This window comes from Zonotrichia albicollis, chromosome 7, assembly GCF_047830755.1.
Source record: "Zonotrichia albicollis isolate bZonAlb1 chromosome 7, bZonAlb1.hap1, whole genome shotgun sequence".
Lineage (NCBI taxonomy): Eukaryota > Metazoa > Chordata > Aves > Passeriformes > Passerellidae > Zonotrichia > Zonotrichia albicollis.
This window is the reverse complement of record NC_133825.1, coordinates 7,685,418-7,705,463: the sequence shown is the minus strand read 5'-3', so window position 1 is coordinate 7,705,463 and position 20,046 is coordinate 7,685,418. Positions and strand designations below refer to the sequence as shown.

Genomic DNA, 20,046 nt, shown 5'->3' with positions numbered 1-20,046 from the left:
CCCCGCCCCGCGCTCTCCAGGCCTCCCGGCCTGCGTGAGGGCAGAGCCGGAGCTGAGGAACAGCCCTGGAACGGGCCCGGGCCCGAGGGGAATTGAGCTGAAAACACAAACAAACTTCTCCGCAGCTCCCGCCGCCGCTTTCCCGGCACTGCGGCTCCGGTGGCTCCGGCTCAGCGGGAAGCCCTGGAGCCTCACTTCTCCTGCCCCCTAATTAGGAGCATCATGGCATCGCTTTGATTTCCCCCCAAAAAGAGAAAACCGCCCCAAACCCCTGTGGATGAGTGGGGGAAGGGAGAGATTTCTGGCAAAAACTCCCAAAACTCAGAGCAGGATAATGAGAAGTAAAGTAAAGTGCCTTAAATCCAGCTTTCCCCCACGCCTCCCTCCTTCCAGCTGCACCTCCTACCCCGGCAGTGCCGCAGACAGGGAATGGGGCCGGGCTCAGTTCATGCCCCGGGGCTTCTCCCTCTGCTCAGGGACAGGAGTCGTTCCCCTGCTGCACCCTGGGCTCTCTCCCACCGGAGACTTCTCCAGGAACTTCTCCAAGCCGAGTCCATCCCACGGGGCACAGTCCCCTCCAAGTGCTGCAGCGTGGGTCACTGTGCCCCGAGGTCAGTCCTACCGGGACAGGCTGCTCCAGCGGGGCCCTCTGGCCATGGGGTCACAGCCTTCTCTCAGACATCGCCGTGCTCAGCATGGCTGCTCCGGGGGCTGCAGGGGGATCTCTGCATCCCCATGGATCTGCACGGGGATCTCTGCAGCCCTGTGGATCTCTGCATCTGGCAATGGCGTATTTGGAGGCACCAAGAACAGGGTGAGCCCTGCCTGAAGCTCTTCTCACATTCCCCACACCCTTCCCAGCACAGGGAGGGTTTTACCTCCTCACAGCTCCCCAGGCTGGGTTTGCAGCCCCTCCTCGTGTGGGATCTCTGGGCCTTTTCCTCCCCGTTGGATTCCTGCACCGTGGAGCCGTTCCAAATGGCCTCTTCCACGAGGTTCTGTCACAGGGATTTGTTCTCCCTCGTCTCTGTCCGCAGCTCAGTGCCTGGGGGAGGAAGGACAAGGAGAGGAAGAGACAGGGAGAAGGGCAAAGGAAAAGGCAGGAGGAGAGGAAGAAAGAAGAAAAACAAGGGAGGAAGGAGATGGGAAAGGAACGTGGATGGATGTAGGACAGATTGAAGAGAGGAAGGAGGGTGCACAAGGAGAAGATGGGATTTGCCTCCATGGCAGAGGGAAGGGGAAGGAGATCCCCACAGTCCATCCCTGCCAGGATGGCGTTGGCAGTGAGGCTGTCCTGCAGCGATGCTGGGCTGGGAGATGGAGCAGCAGAGAGGGGAAAGGGGCAGTGATTCCTCCTGCCCTGCCTGGCTGTCCCAGCCTGGAGGGTCCTGGCACTGCAGAGGCCCTTGGAGCGTCCGGCACTCCGGAGCCCGAAGCTCACGGCTGCTTTATAAAGCTGACAAAGTCGGCAGGATGGGTCTGGGTATGATCTGCAGCAAACTGGGTTTATTGGTACAGGAACAGGGCACAGAGCTGAGCAGGGCCCAGGGACAAAGACAGGGTGCAAGCTGAGGGCAGAGGGGGTTTTTATATGGAGTAGTGAGGGTGGAGCTGAGGGTCAGGGTCCAATGGATATGGGGGAAAAGGGTGCAAAGGAGAGGTTAAGGGTCAGGTCAGCTAATAGGGAAACAGGGGCAGAGGACTGCAGTAAATTAGAGCCAATGAAGGGACAGAGAGGGAGACCATTCTAGGGACTAACAAGGGATGGGTAATAGGGGGTGAACTAGGGTAATTAGGCCAACGGGCAAATGGGGTAACATAACTTTCCATAAATCAGCATGTGCCTGCAAAGATCTATGGGAGAAGCAAGCTTCTCACCATAACCTTGAAATCTACTCTTCTTATTGGGGACCAGTCCTCCATGGGTGGGAGATTAAGACTCCCATGGGACTCCACACCAGTGCATTTTCCTTTCCTCGCAGCCTCCTTCTCCTCCGTCCGAAGTTTAGGATTGACAAATCCTGGCTTTGGGGGAAGAACAAGGGGTGAGCACCTTGGGTTTTGTGAGAAATGAGCCTCACTCGTTACAATTTTTGGAAGTTTAATAAGGAATAATAAGGGACAAACCAGGAACAGCGCTGGGTGCTTGGCGATGGCCAGAGGCACACCGGTTAACCACAGCAACTCTTCTTGTCTAGTTTTCCCATTGTATTGTTCAAATACATATTCATAATGGCTATACATATTCAAACATTTCTTTGAACTCGTTTACATGTTCCAGGAATTCTTTAGGTTGGGTTGACCCCCAACTCGCCTTTTTAGAGCACGTGCAGGAATCATGGATTGCTGTTTTGAGGGTTGTGTGTCACTGCCCCACAAGGGCCCCTGTTCTGTGGTTTCAGCAGGTGACAGTTATTGACAGTGGAAGGGTCAGTGGGAAGGGTCCTCATCACATCCCTTCCTTAAATGTTATCTGACCATGCAGACGGTTTTAGCTATTTCCACAACTACTTTAAATGAACATCAGCTATTTCACAACCATCTCTGAGTTATTATTGTCAGTTATTTACAAAAATAAAAGCAGTTATTATTTCACAACTACAGCTATTTCTGCAAAAGTTAACATTATAATGGACAACATCTGGCATCCACTGTAATATTTTGCAAAAGTCAAAACTATAATGTATGTTTTTCATTCTGTCCACAGACTAAAATATCATCCACAAATAATGTTCTGAGGATATGAGCTACAAGGGGCCAGGGCATTGGCCACAAAAAGCTGACAAATTATACTACAGCAAAAGCAGTTAAAAGTGATTACAAACTGTACTATATCAAACTCGTTGTGATTAAGAATATTTTGCAGAAGTCAATAGATAATAGCAAAAGCCAACACTACCCAGTTATTTATAACAAAGCCAGGGCAGGTTTTTCCCTTGCATGGAGCACTTGGGCCTTCCCTGGGCCCTTTCTGCCCTCGTGCAGAGCCGGTGGCATTTTCCAGCACACCCAGTTTGTAACCAAGAGCCGGGTGCAGCCGAGAAGGCTCCAAGCGCCTCCTTCCAGGCTGACTCTGCAGGTGCCAAGACTGCTCTGGGCTCTGCCAGGGCTCTGCTGGGGCTCAGCTCTGGGCCAGGCTGGGCCCGCTCTCCCCTCACATTGCTCCGGGCAGCTGAGGCACAGCGGGAGGAGGAAGGGACACGGCAAGGCAGTTGAGGGTTTAAGAGAGTTTTTATTCAAAAACCTGCCATAACAAACAGGCTGTCCTAACTACTGTAAACTTACTACAACTGCTAACTACCATAACTGACTACCAGTGCTAACTACCATAACTAACTAGTTGTCCTGACTACTGTAACCGAAAGCTGTCCTCAAGGGCTTCATCTCCTCCGCTGCTCCCTCAGTTGCTTTGCTGCAGTGATCACAGGGGTCAGGCTGGAGAGAGGCTTGGCTGATGATAAAAATGGGTGCTGCCCAAAGGATAAAAAGGAAAGAAATGAACTGTTACTTTCCAGAGTCATGTTCATCACAGGCTCTGTTGCAACAGGACAAAGGGACATGGTTTGAAACTCAGGAGAGGGAAGCCGGCTCAGATTGGATCTAAGGAAGAATTTTTTAACCAGCAGAGTGGGGAAACACTGACAGAAGGTGCCCAGAGATGTGGGAGGTGCCTCCTCCCTGGAAACATCCAAGCTCAGGTCAGGCAGGGCTCTGGGCCCCCTGAGCTGCTTGAAGATGTCCCTGCTCGCTGTGGGGCACCAGGCCCAGATGAGCTCCCAAGGAGCCTGCCCAGCCACAGCAGGCGAGGATTCTGCTTGCTCTGCGTGTGGAACGCAGCCAGACTGGAGACTGTCGGAGGGGGCCCCACAAGAAAACCCCTCCCTGGCGCTGCTGCTTCCCCTGCAGCCCCTGGCCCTCAGCTGCAGCAGCTCCTGGGCAGCCCAGCGCCGCTCCTCGTCCGGCTCCAGGCTGCACTCGAGGCAGTCCCGCAGCAGAGCCGACAGGCGCCGGGGCTGCTGCAGCTGCGGGCTCCCGTTCTGCCGGATCCGAGCGCGAGCCTGCAGGGAAAGCAAACTCAGCGCTCTGCCAGCTCCCTTCACACCCACACGGGCTCACATCCACCCCGGGCCTCAGCCCCAGCTCCAGGGGCACTTTCCTCCCTGCCACAGATCCTGCTCACAGCTCATTTTGCTATGCCAGCCAAACAACCCAAACCCTGGGGCTGCCACAGCCACTGCAACATCCAAATGATCTCGCCTTGAGAGCCAGTTGCATTGGCTGACTCTGTCAATAGGAACCTCCATCAGAAATAGCACATTTTGCTTCTCCAAATGTGGACACCAGCTTTACAGGCCATTTTCCAGAGTCAGTGTTGTCTGGAGGATTCTTACATCAAGTGCATATCTGCAATGCCACTGACACTCAAGCAAATGCATTCCTGCTGCCCCATCCCAGAAACTGCCAGGCAAGAAAACAGGATGTTCGTGATGCTGAAAGCTCAGGCTTGGTGACACAGAGAAAGTAGCTTGGACTAGGAAAGAAATACTTTAGACTATGGGGATGTTAAACCATCATCTTTATGTTTTCAACAAGTTTCCCAGTGAGAAGAATCAGAGGGAAATCATCTCACAAAACCTCTTTTAGAAACTCCTGCAGAAAACTTGTTCGGTTTGGGGCTGGGATGTGGGGTTGGTGTGGGGTTTTCTTGCAAGGTAACATTAGACCTGATGCACTTGCTTCACATTTTCAGGTCATCGTCACAGCCAGATGAGCTGCAACAACATAAATCCCAAAGCACATTGTTGCTGGAGACTGAGGAATATTCTTCTGTGTTGGGGCTGGAGTCCTCTGGGAATTCCCTTCCCACGTGCAGAAACCTCCAGCTGCTGCTCCCAGTGCAGCGTCCCCCTGTGCTCACAGGCCTCTGCAGCCACTGCAGAATTTGCCTCTTACCATGGCCGCCGTTTCCCTGAAGTAAGGAGGTTCTCCTTCCACCATCCCGATGGTCACAGTGCCAAAGGCCCAGATGTCCACCTTGGGGCCATAAGGAGATCTGGTCACAACTTCTGGGGCCATCCAGTGAGCAGTGCCCACCATGGAGCTGTGCTGGTCCTGCTCAGGGCTGAGCTGAGCGCAGAGGGCAAAATCAGCTGAGGACAGAAACAAACCCTGTCAAAGGCAGCTGGAATGAGGAAACCAAGCACCAAGATTCCCCACGCTCAGTCTGAGAGTGCAGTAGTGAAGTCAGCTGGAAAAGCCCTCAGGGCTGTAGCCAAGGAAAGATGGAACTGGACCCTTCAAGAAACCCTCAGCTTTCATGCAGTGGCTTTTACTGATTCCCTGACAGAGCCATCCATGCCCAGGAGGATGTTGGAGCTCTTCAGATCCCTGTGGATGACCCGCTCTGAATGGAGGAAATCCAGGCCCTGCAGACACTGAGAGAGAACAAGAAACACCAGGGCAAAAACCAATGGCCGGAATATATCACACAAGAAAGGACAGTCCAGAATTGTGCCAGCAGCGGCTTTGCTGTGACAGGCCACGAGTGCAGTGCACACAAGCTCCAGGCAAACGGTTCAAGGCAAAGCTGAGAACAGCAAATCAAATCCAAAACAGACAGAGAGTACCACAACAGCAGGAGAGAGAACAAGAACAGAGCAGAAGTGCAGTGATGCTGGCAGGCCGTTCACTGCAGAGGCTCTTTCTTCTCCAGCTCACACAAACAACACAGAAAGAAAGCCCTGAGCATGGAGCCACTCCTGTTCTCACGCCCTGTTTGGAAGGACCATCGTGTCCCAGCCATGGAGTGACAAGCAGGATCCCTCACCTCCCGACTGACAGCTGCCATCTCTCCTTCAGCCATGCGTGTCTGTCTGACAACGTCCTGCAAAGTTCCTCCATCCATGTATTCCATCACCAGCCAGAGATCTCCATCAACAAGGAAGCTGGAAGAGGAAAGCAATGGCATGGAGATGAGCATGCAGAGCTCAATTCCCCCATGGAAAAGCCTGGAGTGAAGTTTTGTTTCCAGGTCAATTGTCAGTGAGGACAGAATCAGATGGAGAGACATTCCTGCCAGGCTGCACAGCCCTTGGAATCTGCACAGTCTAAAGGAGAAGGAGACACCTGTGAGAAAGAAGAGGCCTTAGATGGCAAGCAGGTGAAAAATGCAGTTTAGCAACAGCCCAGATCAATGTGGAACCACAACCCTTGGCCCCAGCTGGTTCAGCTCCTGAACTCATCAGTTCCACCACTCCCTGCAGAACAAGGCAACACAACTGCCAGGGTTATCCAGGGGAGGAGGCTGTGCAGCACTTGGGACAAAAGCAGCCAGAAAACCTTTCAGAAAGTCCCTTCAGAAACAGGCAAGGCCAGTGAAAACTGGGCAAATGAGGCATTTCTAGACACAAGAACCTGATCTTCCTGGCAACTGTAGCAATGGAAAAGGGCTGGGAAGAAGAAGCCAAGGGAAATAATTTCTGCTGTGGTTTATCAGCACTTGTTAGAAGACACAGCAAATGGGGAGGAACTTGAAGGAAAAACCAAAGCAAAGCAACAAAAGCACTTGGAGGGAGTGAACTGCCAGGCTGTTGTTTTGGAAAGATGTGGCTGGGTCAGGCATTTTCCAAACAGGCTACAGACTCCGGATGCCAGGAAAGGTTAACGCAGGGCCCGGGCACGGGATAAGAGCTGAAGCACTCACCTGTCCAAAGAGTTGACAATGTTGGGGTTCTTCTTGTCCTTCAGGAGCAGGATCTCATTCACAGCTCGTTCCCTGTTCTGCCCTCTGAGACTCATTTTCTTGATGGCCACCTGAAGGGACATTGCAGCCCTTTAACTGCAGGAGTCTGTGGCAGGAGGCCACAGCAAACACGGAGCGAGTCTTTTTGGAGCGACGGAGCCGGGCTGGACCCAACTACCTTGGGATGGGACAGCAGAGCTCAGCAAGGGCCATTCCCACAGCCCATTGCTCTGCCAGCTGGGGGCTGCTTACAGGACACATGGCCAGAGACATTTGGCCTTGCAAGCTCTGCAGAAATGGTCCCTCAGCTGTCAGCCTCAAAGCTCTAACAACATTCTCTGCACCTACAGTCTTCTCTAATGGCCTCAACACTATTATAATTATTATTATTATTATTATTATTAATAATAATAATAATACTGTAACACATTTTGCAAGCAGGAGGTAATTCTGGTTCTGTGAAAACAGAGTAAAACAGCCAGGAACCCTTTAGCAATTCTATGGGATTTGGTCATGATTTCAGATCCAACTGCTCTGTTTGGGATTGCACAACAAAGCAGACACACACACTCATTGCTCAGGTGATCCCTGTCACAGGCTGTCACTGACACCAGACCCAAACACAACTGCAGGATTTAGGAGAGAGCTTTGCTCTGGACATCCATCTTCTCATTCCTCTCCCTCTCCCTCTGTGAACAGCTGAAGTTGGACTAATACCCCAAACTGAGCCCAAGCAGGATCTCTCCCTAAATAGGCCTTGATGTTCCCTCTGAAGATGAAAGGCAGGATGGAAAAATAGCTAAATAATGTTCCTGTCTGAAGATCCTGTTCTGGGATGAAGATTAATGGGGCCTCAGTCTCCAGCAGCTGATGCATTCACACTTTCAGATATGAAGACCAAGCCAGGGTGTCCTGCTCTGACAGACACCGCTGCCCTCCTTGCATTCCTTGGGCACTTGAGAAAGACCAAGTCTGTCCCAGCTGTGCTCTGCAGGCTGACACTGCTCTGCCTGCAGAGGAGCAGCCTGGACAGGAAAGCTCTGCTGGCCCCCAGAGCTGCAGCCACAGCTCCCAGCAGAGGGGAAAGCCCTGCAGAGCTGCCGGCAGTGCTGGGCGTGTTGGCACTGACCTCTCCTCCAGGGGCCCTGTCGAGTCCTTTAGAAACGGCTCCAAAAGCCCTGGAGACAAAAGAGCAGAGAAGAAAGAAGCAGTGCTTTAGTGAAAGCCAGCCCAGACAGGAGATCTTTGCTGCCTGCAGCGTTCACAAACACCTGGGTGCATCGACCCTTCCAACAGCAGCACAGCAGCCACCAGCCCTCTGCCATGCAAGGTGTGCAAGAGAAAACTGAGACCCAACACGAAGGAATTGGGCTGGAGCAAATCCCAATAGTCCACACTGAATTGCTTTAGGTCAAAACCTGAGGTGAGAAATGGGTGTCTAAAGACCTGGAAAAGAATGCATTTCATCCTTTTCCATTTTCTGCCTCAGACCTGCAGGTTCCACAAGGGCCCTGCCATCAGGCAGGTGATGCATTTTCCCCCAGAGTGCATCAGCTCTGTGTCTGTTACTGAATGTATGGGGTCTGCTACCTGTGCTAGAGTAGAGCACTTATTAGTTCATCTCTGGTTTCTTTTTCTAAACCATTAGGTTGATAATCCTGACCAGTGGATATTTTTTGAAGGAAAATATTTGAAAGAAATCTTCTTGAGAACTGTTTTCTGACAGTCACCAGATGGTGAGTTGCTCTTTTAGGCAATCCAGTTCCAGGGACAGAAGATTTTCCAGGTCCTGCTCCTTGCTGCAGGCAGGACACTGCCAGCCTCAGGGGCCTTTGACGGCGCCTTTAGACCACAGTTATCAATTCTGATCAGGACTGAGAGACAGCAGGATGGTAGCCCAGAGTCTGAAGCTGCGAGTGTCCCGAGTGTGGGAAGAGCTTCGTGCGCTGCTCCAGCTCCATCCCCCATGGGAGGATCTGCGCTGGATGATCCCCAGTGATCCCCGTTGGGCAGAGCCCTGGTGACCCCTGTTCTGGGTGATCCGTGTTGGGCAGGAGGGTGTTGGGAGATTTCTTTCCCTTCTCCTTGTGCTGCTGTGATTTGGTTAGTAATAAATTCCCTCCGTGTGCCCAGGCCGGGTCTGTTGTGTCCGTGCTGGATTTGCTGAGGGACCTCTCCCGGTCCTTGTCCCCACGCAGGAATCCTCGGTTCCATTTTCAGTCCCTGTGCGGCTGCGGGGGGCAGGGACAGAGCGGCTCTGGGGGTGCCTGGCATCGGGCCAGCATCACCGCTCGCCACGAGCTGCCCTGAGATGCCGCGCACCTGGGCACGCATTGCTGGGCTCACCTGAACTCCCACCTGCCCAGCGCCCCAAGGTTCTCCCTCGCCAAAAAACCCCCAGCTCGGGGCTGCAGCGTCCCGGAAAGGCCTCAGCCAATGGGAGCGCAGGCAGGCGGCAATGCTGCCAATGAGAGCTCGGGGCGTTGGATTGCCTCATCGGTTGCCGGGCAGAGCCCGTGGCCGATCGCTGCCCAGAAGCGGCGGCAGCCAATGAGAGCGCGCGGCGCTGCCGAGCCCGCCCTGCTCCGGACTGGCGCTCCCAGCGCAGCGCGGCTGCTTTGGGGCTGCTGCTCCCTGCCCGGCCCCGGCCATGGGGCGAGGGGCGGCAGCTGGGGCCCTGCTGGTGGCACTGGTGGTGCTGGGAGCCTCCCCGGCTGCGGAGCTCTCGGGTGAGCGGGGGGCGGGAGGGGCTGGGACAGGGGGGGAGAAGGGGGAAAAGGGGGCGAAGGGGGAGCCCGGAATGGAGGGGGAGGAGAAGGGGACCCCCAAAGGGAGAGCGGGAGGGGCTGACGGGTGGGGGGAGGGGAGGGAGGGGTAGGAGAGGGTGGGGAAAGGGGGGAAAAGGCGAGGGGGAGCCCAAAACTGAACTGAGGGGGCTGGAGATTGAGGGATTTGTGGGAAAATGGGGAAATGGGACCCCAAAAGTGATTTGGGAGCGGCCGAAGGTGGGCGGGGAGCGGATGTGAAAGAGGAAATGGGGAAAGGGCGGCAAAGAGGAAGCGGTAGCGCGGGCAGGAGGGTCCCATGGCGGCCGTGGGGCACAGGGGGTGCGGAGTGGCGATCCAGGGTGGCCCTCGGAGCGCTGGGGGCGTGCTGGGGACAGCCCCGGATCTGTGTTCTGCACTCACAGGGGTGTTCCAGGAGATGAGAACGAGAGAGTGTCACTTCATTAATGGTACGGAGAAGGTGAGGTTTGTGAGGAGGTACATCTACAACCGGAAGCAGTACATGATGTTCGACAGCGACGTGGGGGTGTTCGTGGGGGACACCCCCTATGGGGAGACACAGGCTCGGTGCTGCAACGGAATCCCGGAAATACTGGAGGATAATCGGGCTGCGGTGGACACGTTCTGCCGGGCCGGCTACGAGCTTGCTGCCCCGTTCCTCACGGGGCACCGAGGTGAGCGCGGGGCAGAGCGTGTCCCCTCGGGCCCTGCCCTGCCAATGACCCTGGAGCGCCTCAAAACGTCTCTGAGAATCAGCCCAGAGCCCTCAGCCCTCCTTCGGAACAACCCCGGGGCCTCCTGTCCCACTCAGTGTCCCCCGTGGCTCTCCCAGTCCGTCCCAGTCCATCCCTGCGCCTGCCCGGCGTGTCCATCCCGGTTGTCCGTGTAGCCGGCTCCTTTCAGCCAATGAAAGGGCGTCTCACTGATGACTCATCGGTTGCCATGCAGAGTCCCTGGCGCTGAAATCCCGAAGGCCCCGCTCTGGACTCGGCCTCCCAGTGCCGCGCACTTCATTCCCAGTTAATTCCAGGGCCACCAAAATCCCTCCGAGTGCCATCCTAGTCGCTCTCAGTACTTCCAAAGTCCCTCCCTCCTCTTCTCGGCCTATTCCCAATCCATTCCAAATTAATTCCCAGTTCATTCTCCGTTCAAGCCCGGACGTCCTACATCCGTCCCAGTGTGCCCCACCATGTCCCGTCTCTCTCAGTGCCACCCCAATCGCTCCCAGTCCCTCCCTTGCCCATTTCCAGTCCCTCTCCAGCCAAACTCAGCCCTCTCCTCGCTCTCTCCCAGTGCCCCCCAACGTGTCCATCTCGCTGGTGTCCCCCTCAAGCTCCCAGCCCGGCCCCGGCCGCCTGCTCTGCTCCGTGATGGATTTCTACCCTGCTGCCATCCAGGTGAGGTGGTTCCAGGGCCAGCAGGAGCTCTCGGAGCACGTGGTGGCCACCGACGTGGTCCCCAACGGAGACTGGACCTACCAGCTGCTGGTGCTGCTGGAACCCCCCCCCCCCGGCGCGGGCTCAGCTACAGCTGCCAGGTGGAGCACGTCAGCCTGGAGCAGCCCCTGAGGCGGCACTGGGGTACGGGGGAGCCCCTGGGGGCGCTGGCAGAGCCACTGGGCTGTGCTGGGAGCCACTGGGAGGGAGCTGGAGAGAGCCGGGCTGGGACTGGGAGAGGGGCTGGGGGCTGGGCAAGGGCTGGGAAGGGGTTTGGGGGATGCTGGGGAGGGTGGGATGGGGTTGTGGGGGGCGCTGGATGTGACTGGGAGGGAGTTTGGGGGTACTGGGTGTGACTGGGAGGGAGTTTGGGGGCGCTGGGTGCAAAGGGCAGGGGGTTTGGAGGATGCTGGATGCGAGTGGGAGGGACTGGAATGAGCCTGGACGGGGCGCTCGGAGCACCTTGGTGTGTCGGTGAGAGGTTTTGGGGGTGCTGACCCCTGCGGAACCCCCAGAGATGCCGCCGGACGCTGCCCGCATCAAGATATTGATGGGGATTGGGGGCTTCGTCTTGGGTTTCGTCTTCCTGGCGCTGGGGCTCGGCTTCTCCCTGCGCAAGAAGGTCAGGGCTTCCTCAATGGTTTCTTGAAGGGTCCAGTTCCATCTTTCCTTGGCTACAGCCCTGAGGGCTTTTCCAGCTGACTTCACTACTGCACTCTCAGACTGAGCATGGGGAATCTTGGTGCTTGGTTTCCACATTCCAGCTGCTTTTGACAGGGTTTGTTTCTGTCCTCAGCTGATTTACCCTCTGCGCTCAGCTCAGCCCTGAGCAGGACCAGCGCAGCTCCATGGTGGGCACTGCTCGCTGGATGGCCCCAGAAGTTGTGACCAGATCTCCTTAAGGCCCCAAGGTGGACATCTGGGCCTTTGGCACTGTGACCATCGGGATGGTGGAAGGAGAACCTCCTTACTTCAGGGAAACGGCGGCCATGGTAAGAGGCAAATTCTGCAGTGGCTGCAGAGGCCTGTGAGCACAGGGGGACGCTGCACTGGGAGCAGCAGCTGGAGGTTTCTGCACGTGGGAAGGGAATTCCCAGAGGACTCCAGCCCCAACACAGAAGAATATTCCTCAGTCTCCAGCAACAATGTGCTTTGGGATTTATGTTGTTGCAGCTCATCTGGCTGTGACGATGACCTGAAAATGTGAAGCAAGTGCATCAGGTCTAATGTTATCTTGCAAGAAAACCCCACACCAACCCTACATCCTGCCCCCAAACCCAACAAGATTTCTGCAGGAGCTTCTAAAAGACATTTTGCAAGTTGATCTCCCCCCTGATCCTTCTCAGTGGGAAACTCGTCCAAAACCTGAAGATGATTGTTTAACATCCCCATAGTCTAACATATTTCTTTCCTAGTCCAAGCTACTTTCTCCATGTCACCAAGCCTGAGTTTTCAGCATCACAAACCTCCTGGTCCTTGCCTGGCAGTTTCTGGGATGGGGCATCAGGAATGCATTTACTTGAGTATCAGTGGCACTGCAGAGATGCACTTGATGTAAGAATCCTCCAGACAACACTGACTCTGGAAAATGGCCTGTAAAGCTGGTGTCCATATTTGGAGAAGCAAAATGTGCTATTTCTGATGGAGGTTCCTATTGACAGAGTCAGCCAATGCAACTGGCTCTCAAGGCGAGATCATTTGGATGTTGCAGTGGCTGTGGCAGCCCCAGGGTTTGGGTTTTTTGGCTGGCATAGCAAAATGAGCTGTGAGCAGCATCTGTGGCAGGGAGGAAAGTGCCCCTGGAGCTGGGGCTGAGGCCCCGGGGTGGATGTGAGCCCGTGTGGGTGTGAAGGGAGCTGGCAGAGCACTGAGTTTGCTTTCCCTGCAGGCTCGCGCTCGGATCCGGCAGAACGGGACCCCGCAGCTGCAGCAGCCCCGGCGCCTGTCGGCTCTGCTGCGGGACTGCCTCAAGTGCAGCCTGGAGCCGGACGAGGAGCGGCGCTGGGCTGCCCAGGAGCTGCTGCAGCTGAGGGCCAGGGGCTGCAGGGGAAGCAGCAGCGCCAGGGAGGGGTTTTCTTGTGGGCCCCCCTCCGACAGTCTCCAGTCTGGCTGTGTTCCACACGCAGAGCAAGCAGAATCCTCGCCTGCTGTGGCTGGGCAGGCTCCTTTGGAGCTCATCTGGGCCTGGTGCCCCACAGCGAGCAGGGACATCTTCAAGCAGCTCAGGGGGCCCAGAGCCCTGCCTGACCTGAGCTTGGATGTTTCCAGGGAGGAGGCACCTCCCACATCTCTGGGCACCTTCTGTCAGTGTTTCCCCACTCTGCTGGTTAAAAAATTCTTCCTTAGATCCAATCTGGGCCGGCTTCCCTCTCCTGAGTTTCAAACCATGTCCCTTTGTCCTGTTGCAACAGACCCTGTGAGGAACTTGACTCTGGAAAGTAACTGTTTATGTCTTTCCTTTTTATCCTTTGGGCAGCACTCATTTTTATCATCAGCCAAGCCTCTCTCCAGCCTGACCCCTGTGATCACTGCAGCAAAGCAACTGAGGGAGCAGTGGAAGAGATGAAGCCCTTGAGGACAGCTTTCAGTTATAGTAGTCAGGACAACTAGTTAGTTATGGTAGTTAGCACTGGTAGTTTATGGTAGTTAGGACAGCCTGTTTGTTATGGCAGTTGTTTGAATAAAAACTCTCTTAACCCTCAACTGCCTTGCCGTGTCCCTTCCTCCTCCCGCTGTGCCTCAGCTGCCCGGAGCAATGTGAGGGGAGAGCGGGCCCAGCCTGGCCCAGAGCTGAGCCCCAGCAGAGCCCTGGCAGAGCCCAGAGCAGCCTCAGCACCTCAGAGTCAGCCTGGAAGGAGGCGCTTGGAGCCTTCTCGGCTGCACCCGGCTCTTGGTTACAAACTGGGTGTGCTGGAAAATGCCACCGGCTCTGCACGAGAGCAGAAGGGGCCCGGGGAAGGCCCAAGTGCTCCATGCAAGGGAAAAACCTGCCCTGGGTTTGTTATAAATAACTGGGTAGTGTTGGCTTTTGCTATTATGTACTGACTTCTGCAAAATATTCTTAATCACAACGATTTTGATAGAGTACATTTTGTAATCACTTTTAACTCCTTTTCCTACAGTATAATTTGTCAGCTTTTTGTGACCAATGCCTTGGCCCCTGTGTAGCTCATATCCTCAGAACATCATTTATGGATGATATTTTAGTTTGTGGAGAGTGTGAAAAACATACATTATAGTTTTGGCTTTTGCAAAATATTAAAGTGGATGCCATGTGTTGTGCATTAGAATGTTAACTTTTGCAGAAGTAGCTTTAGTTGTGAAATAATAATTAATGCTTTTACTTTTGTAAATAACTGACAATAACACTTCAGAGATATTTGTGAAATAGCTGATGTTCATTTCAAGTACTTGTAGAAGTACCTAAAACCATCTGCACGGTCAGATAACATTTAAGGAAGGGATGTGATGAGGACCCCTGCCACTGACCCTTCCACTGTCAATAACTGTCACCTGCTGAAACCACAGAACAGGGGCCCTTGTGAGGCAGTGACACACAGCCCTCAAAACAGCAATCCATGGTTCCTGCACGTGCTCTAAAACGGTGAGTTGGGGGTCAAACCAACCTAAAGAATTCCAGGAACATGTAAATGAGTTCAAAGAAATGTATGAATGTGTATAACCATTATGAATATGTATTTGAACAATACAATGGGAAAACCAGACAAGAAGAGTTGCTGTGGTTAACCGGTGTGCCTCTGGCCATCGCCAAGCACCCAGCGCTGTTACTGATTTGTCCCTTATTATTCTTTATTAAACTTTCAAAAATTCTAAAGAGTGAGGCTCATTGCTCACAAAACCCAAGGTGCTCACCCCTTTATCTTCCCTCAAAGCCAGGATTTGTCAATCCTAAACTTTGTCTGGACGGAGGAGAAGGAGGCTGCAAGGAAAAGGAAAATGCACTGCTGTGGAGGCCATGGGAGTCTCAGTCTCCCACCCATGGGGGACTGGTCCCCAAGAAGAGGAATAGATTTCAAGGTTATGGTGAGAAGCTTGCTTCTCCCATAGATCTTTGTAGGCACATGCTGATTTATGGAAAGTTATGTTACCCCATTTGCCCGTTGGCCTAATTACCCTAGTTCAACCCCTATTACCCATCCCTGGTTAGTCCCTAGAATGTTCTCCCTCTCTGTCCCTCCATTGGCCCTAATTTACTGCATTCCTCTGCCCCTGTTTCTCCATTAGCTGACCCAACCCTTAACCCCTCCTTTGCCCCATTTTCCCCCATATCCATTGGACCCTGACCCTCAGCTCCACCCTCACTACCCCATATAAAAACCCCCTGTGCCCTCAGCTTGAACCCTGTCTTTGTCCCTGGGCCCTGTTCAGCTCTGTGCCCTGTTCCTGTACCAATAAACCCAGTTTGCTGCAGATCATACCCAGACCCATCCTGCCGACTTTGTCAGCTTTATAAAGCAGCCGTGAGCTTCGGGCTCCGGAGTGCCGGACGCTCCAAGGGCCTCGGCAGCGCCAGGACGCTCCAGGCTGGGACAGCGAGGCAGGGCAGGAGGAATCACTGCCCCTTTCCCCTCTCTGCTGCTCCATCTCCCAGCCCAGCATCGCTGCAGGACAGCCTCACTGCCAACGCCATCCTGCCAGGGATGGACTGTGGGGATCTCCTTCCCCTTCCCTCTGCCATGGAGGCAAATCCCATCTTCTCCTTGTCCGCCCTCCTTCTTCTCCTCATTCTGTCCTACATCCATCCACGTTCCTTTCCCATCTCCTTCTTCCCTTGTTCCTTCTTGTTCCTTGCTCTCCTCCTGCCTTTTCCTTTGCCCTTCTCCCTGTCTCTTCCTCTCCTTGTCCTTCCTCCCCCAGGCACTGAGCTGTGGATAGAGACAAGGGAGAACAAAACCTGCCACAGAACCTCGTGGAAGAGGCCATTTGGAACGGCTCCACGGTGCAGGAATCCAACGGGGAGGAAAAGGCCCAGAGATTCCACACGAGGAGGGGCTGCAAACCCAACCCGGGGAGATAAAACACTCCCTGTGCTGGGAAGGGTTTGGGGAATGTGAGAAGAGCTTCAGGCAGAGCTCAGCCTATTCCTGGTGCCTCCAAATACGCCAGTGCCAGATGCAGAGATCCACAGGGCTGCAGAGATCCCCCTGCAGCCCCCGGAGCAGCCACGCTGAGCACGGCGATGCCTGAGAGAAGGCTGTGACCCCATGGCCAGAGGGCCCCGCTGGAGCAGCCTGTCCCGGCAGGACTGACCCCGGGGCACAGTGACCCACGCTGCTGCACGTGGAGGGGGCTGTGCCGCGTGGGATGGACTCAGCTTGGAGAAGTTCCTGGAGAAGTCTCTGGTGGGAGAGAGCCCAGGGTGCAGCAGGGGAACGACTCCTGTCCCTGAGCAGAGGGAGAAGCCCCGGGGCATGAACTGAGCCCGGCCCCATTCCCTGTCTGCGGCACTGCCGGGGTAGGAGGTGAGGCTGGAAGGAGGGAGGCGTGGGGGAAAGCTGGATGTAAGGCTCTTCACTTACTTGCCATTATCCTGCTCTGAGTTTTGGGAGTTTTTGCCAGAAATCTCTCCCTTCCCCCACTCATCCACAGGGCTTTGGGGCGGTTTTTTCTTTTTGTGGGAAATCAAAGCGATGCACTGATGCTCCTAATTAAGGGTAGGAGAAGTGAGGCTACAGGGCTTCCCGCTGAGCCGGAGCCACCGGAGCCGCAGTGCCGGGAAAGCTGTGCCGGGAGCTGCGGAGAAGTTTGTGTTTTCAGCTCAATCCCCTCGGGCCCAGGCCCGTTCCAGGGCTGTTCCTCAGCTCCGGCTCTGCCCTCACGCAGCCCAGGGGGCCCAGAGAGCGCGGGGCGGGGCTGTGTCGTGCGCAGAGCCCGCCCCTGGCTGTGTTTGGGCGATGGTGCCGTCAGTCGTGGTTGTGGCGCGCTGATTGGTGGGAGCGGAGCAGGGTAGGGTCTCGGCCGTGGCTGAGGGCGGCCGTGGCTGGGCAGTGGCGCCGTTCTCGGAGCGTGTGTGCGGGCCCGTGGGTGGCGGCAGCGGCCGGAGTGCGCTGAGGCGACGGCGGAGCTCGGAGGCGGCCGCAGCGCAGGTGGGAGCCGCGCTGGGTTGTGCGGGGACTCGGGGCTGGCTGCGGGCCTCGGGGGCGTCAGGGGGCTCGGGCGGGTTCGTTGTGCCGTGTCCGGCCCGTGTTGCCGCTGGCGTGAGGGCGCTGCGGGAGCGGCTGCCCGCGGTCTCCTTGCGGCCGCTGCCTCGGCTGGAGCCGCTGCCGGAGCAGCGCTGGCTCGGCCCGGTTGCTGTGGCTGGGACAGAGGGGCTGCCCCGTGCCCGGGGCTGTGCAGGAAATTCCCGTGGCCGGAGGTTTCTGTGCCCAGAGGAGACAGAGGAGTCCTGTAAAAGTGACTTTATTGCTGAGCAGAGAGAGAGGCCGTGGGGCATTTGCCATGCGCTCTCTGCCATTGTTGTAGTTCGCAGCCTCCTTTTTGTTCTCATTTTCCCGGCCTCATCTCCCTCTCCCTTTGCCCACTGGTTGAGGTGCTTGGAAGGTTCAGACCTCCCGATCTGCCAAGTGCATGTCCTCGTTAATGTGCACCCCCACTTTCGTAAAACAGCCGATATTCATGGCTCTGTAAAATCCTTGTTCTTCTGGAAGTTCAGGAATTTAGCGGGACTTTCTGTGAGCAGCAATCCATGTTAATTAGTAACATTTATGGAAGCTGGTGGTTTCGCCCATTACTTCCTTAGCTACGAGTCCCTGGCCCCTAGCTCACCTGCTGTATGAGCTGCACTCTCAAGGTGTGGAGCATGGTGAAAAGCTGCGAGTTGCTGTAGCACATCAGAGGAGAAACAGCATTCGTTTAACCCATGGTCTGCCGGGGAGCCACAAAACCGTGTCCCATTCCCATTCTTTCCGCATTTGAATCCGTACATGAGCTGCTTTCCTATTTCCTTTGTTATCTATTTCACCACTTTTCCTTTGTCATCTATTTGCCAACAGCAGTTTGTGTCATGTAATTTTCCACAAACTCCTCCTTTTTCTGCTAACAGATGATCTGATCCCATCCCATGGTTAAGTGTACTGTTCCTCATTTCAGTGGATTGGTCGGCAGGAAGGTCAGGAGCTGGAGCTGTCTGGTTGGTTGTTAATTCGAGGACAGCTTGTAATCTAATGATGCCATTGAAATGAGAAATGGGTTCTGTGGCTCCTGATATGAATTGGTTCGGGTTCCCAGGGCCTGGTCCATGGTGTTGTAGGATTTGTTCTGGTAGCCTTTCAGGTTTTCCCCATTTTTGGCCGCTCTCTCCAGCCAGGGCTGCATCAATTGACTGCTTTTGTCTAACTAAATCATCAAATCCTCGGATTCCCAACTGATTTCCTTGAATTTTTGGTAGCAAAAAATTCCCAATGCTCTAATATACCCTATATAACACAGACAGTGCCAGCACATGTTGGAGTGGGCAGAGGGATGATTCCCCCCAATTATTTATAGTGAAGTTTTCCCAACATTCTCCATTTGCTGTTTCCCTTTGCGGCTTCACCCGTTTGTGTTGCAGGGTCAGATATCCTCCCCCTGGGCTCTGCCTTGAGCTGTGCAAATTCCATCAGTGCCAGCAGGCAGAGCTTGGGGTGAGGGGCAGAGGGAATCAGCCCAATTCCTGCCCCAGGCAAGAGACCCAGGTGCATTGTCCACACTTTGCCCAGCAGTGTTCATTTGCATTTCTAAAGCTCCTCTGTAGGCTGCCTGGAATGGAGCTTCTCTTCCAGGGCAGCCATCTGGTGAGTCACATGTGCCCCACCAGAATCTGCTTTTTCAAAATAAATTATTAACTGTTTACCAGAAAAGTATAATGGTTAAAGTTCTTCAATTTTGCAAAATGCGACATAAAGGCGAACGTGGAAAAACCCAGACCCAAACTTGATTCTCACACTTCTGTCCCAAACCTTCCTAAAAATGTAAAGTGGGAATATTACGCAAAATTTTTCTCAAATCGTTATTTTGTCGCTGAAAGAATCTCTTTAGTGTTAGAGAGTCAAGGCATTCCTTGGTTCTGGCCTGCATGTGCAACAGAAGTAAATTCTTTCACAAATAGCTCAGCTGTGCGGAGAAAATCATTCCATGCCATGTGAGTTTTACTCGTTTTATCCTAGACTTTATGTAGTGTGAACCAATCTAAATCCACTGCCTTAATGTTCATTGCTTCCAAGCTGTGTAAGTTTTTAGTATTTGGTTTCCTGTTGGACCCGGATTCCTTCCCCTTTGATGTGAATTCGGTCTCCACACTCCTGGATTTCCTTCTCAGCCTTTTCCAGCCCAGGTGTCTCCAGCTCTGCCTGGGGCAGTGTCTGGGGTAGCTGTTGGTTGCTGTTTGCTGCTGGGCAAGTTGATGTTTTGTTGCTGGTCCTTATCTCTGTGGGTGTCTTTTGGGCTGTTCCCAGTCTGTTCAGGTGTTAAACTCATCTCCATTGAGTGGTGTAACACCCCTTAAAAAAAACCTTTAAAATTCCTTTCCCCAAGGCTAAGACAAACCAAGCCTGAGCAGAGAAATAAGGTTTAAAATAACCGAAATCGGTACATTTTGCAGCACTGCAATGGCAGGCAGGCCAGAGTGTGGGTGTCAGTGAGCCCCAGAGTGGAATTGTGCCCTGGTGTTCCCCAGCAGCTGTGGCAGAGCAGGCCCAGCCAGCGCTGAAGCTGCAGCAGTGGCAGCAAGGCTTGGCCCCAGTGGCTGGAGATGGCAGAGGAGGGTGGCCAGGATTGCAGAGGACTCCAGCCGAGGATCTGTGGGCAGGCGCAGGGGCTTGGCCTGCTGTGGAGCCCTGGCTGCTGCTGCGTTGCCTTCAGGGCAGGCTCAGGGGCGGCCTCCCATCCTCCTGCTGCGGGCGGGAAGTGCAAATCTCCGGGGCTTCAGAGCCCTTGAGGCCAGGCTGAGGGGTCCCCCCGTGTTGAGCTGTGCTGGCGGCTGTTTGTGGCCTCAGGGACACTTGGCATGGGCCCCTTGGCCACCAGTGGTGCTGCTTTGCACTCCTTGGGCAGGAGCCGATGTCCTGGCTGGGTGCTGGCAGCA

The 20,046-nt window shown here is 54.7% G+C and overlaps 1 protein-coding gene and 1 pseudogene across 2 annotated transcripts; one reads left to right on the top strand and one right to left on the bottom strand.

Moving 5' to 3' along the window:
- Nucleotides 1–3,327: 3,327 nt before the first annotated feature.
- Nucleotides 3,328–7,070, bottom strand: LOC141729608 (serine/threonine-protein kinase PAK 3-like). Of its 2 annotated transcripts, XR_012581027.1 has the most exons (4): nt 6,704–7,070; nt 5,828–5,945; nt 4,954–5,435; nt 3,328–3,470 (listed from the first exon to the last, which is right to left on the bottom strand). XR_012581027.1 is itself a non-coding variant. In XM_074544313.1 (3 exons), exons 1-3 carry the CDS (start codon nt 6,823–6,825, stop codon nt 5,316–5,318), a joined length of 360 nt encoding a protein of 119 aa, XP_074400414.1. In that variant the 5' UTR covers nt 6,826–7,070; the 3' UTR covers nt 4,562–5,315. The 2 variants fall into 2 exon arrangements, 1 of the variants encoding a protein (XP_074400414.1); XM_074544313.1 differs by lacking the exon at nt 3,328–3,470 and having other exon boundaries at nt 4,562–5,435.
- A 2,221-nt stretch (nt 7,071–9,291) lies between these two features.
- On the top strand, nt 9,292–11,717 carry LOC141729607 (class II histocompatibility antigen, B-L beta chain-like; annotated as a pseudogene).
- Nucleotides 11,718–20,046: the final 8,329 nt, after the last annotated feature.

Bases quoted from the DNA above. Each gene is read 5' to 3' on its own strand.
- LOC141729608 (XM_074544313.1), bottom strand. From the start codon at position 6,825: ATGTCCCTTCAGGTGGCCATCAAGAAAATGAGTCTCAGAGGGCAGAAC. The intron at 5,946-6,703 runs GTGAGTGCTTCA...TTCCTCTTCCAG, and splicing joins ATTGTCAACTCTTTGGACAG to CTTCCTTGTTGATGGAGATC. The intron at 5,436-5,827 runs GTGAGGGATCCT...GTTCTCTCTCAG, and splicing joins TGGCAGCTGTCAGTCGGGAG to TGTCTGCAGGGCCTGGATTT.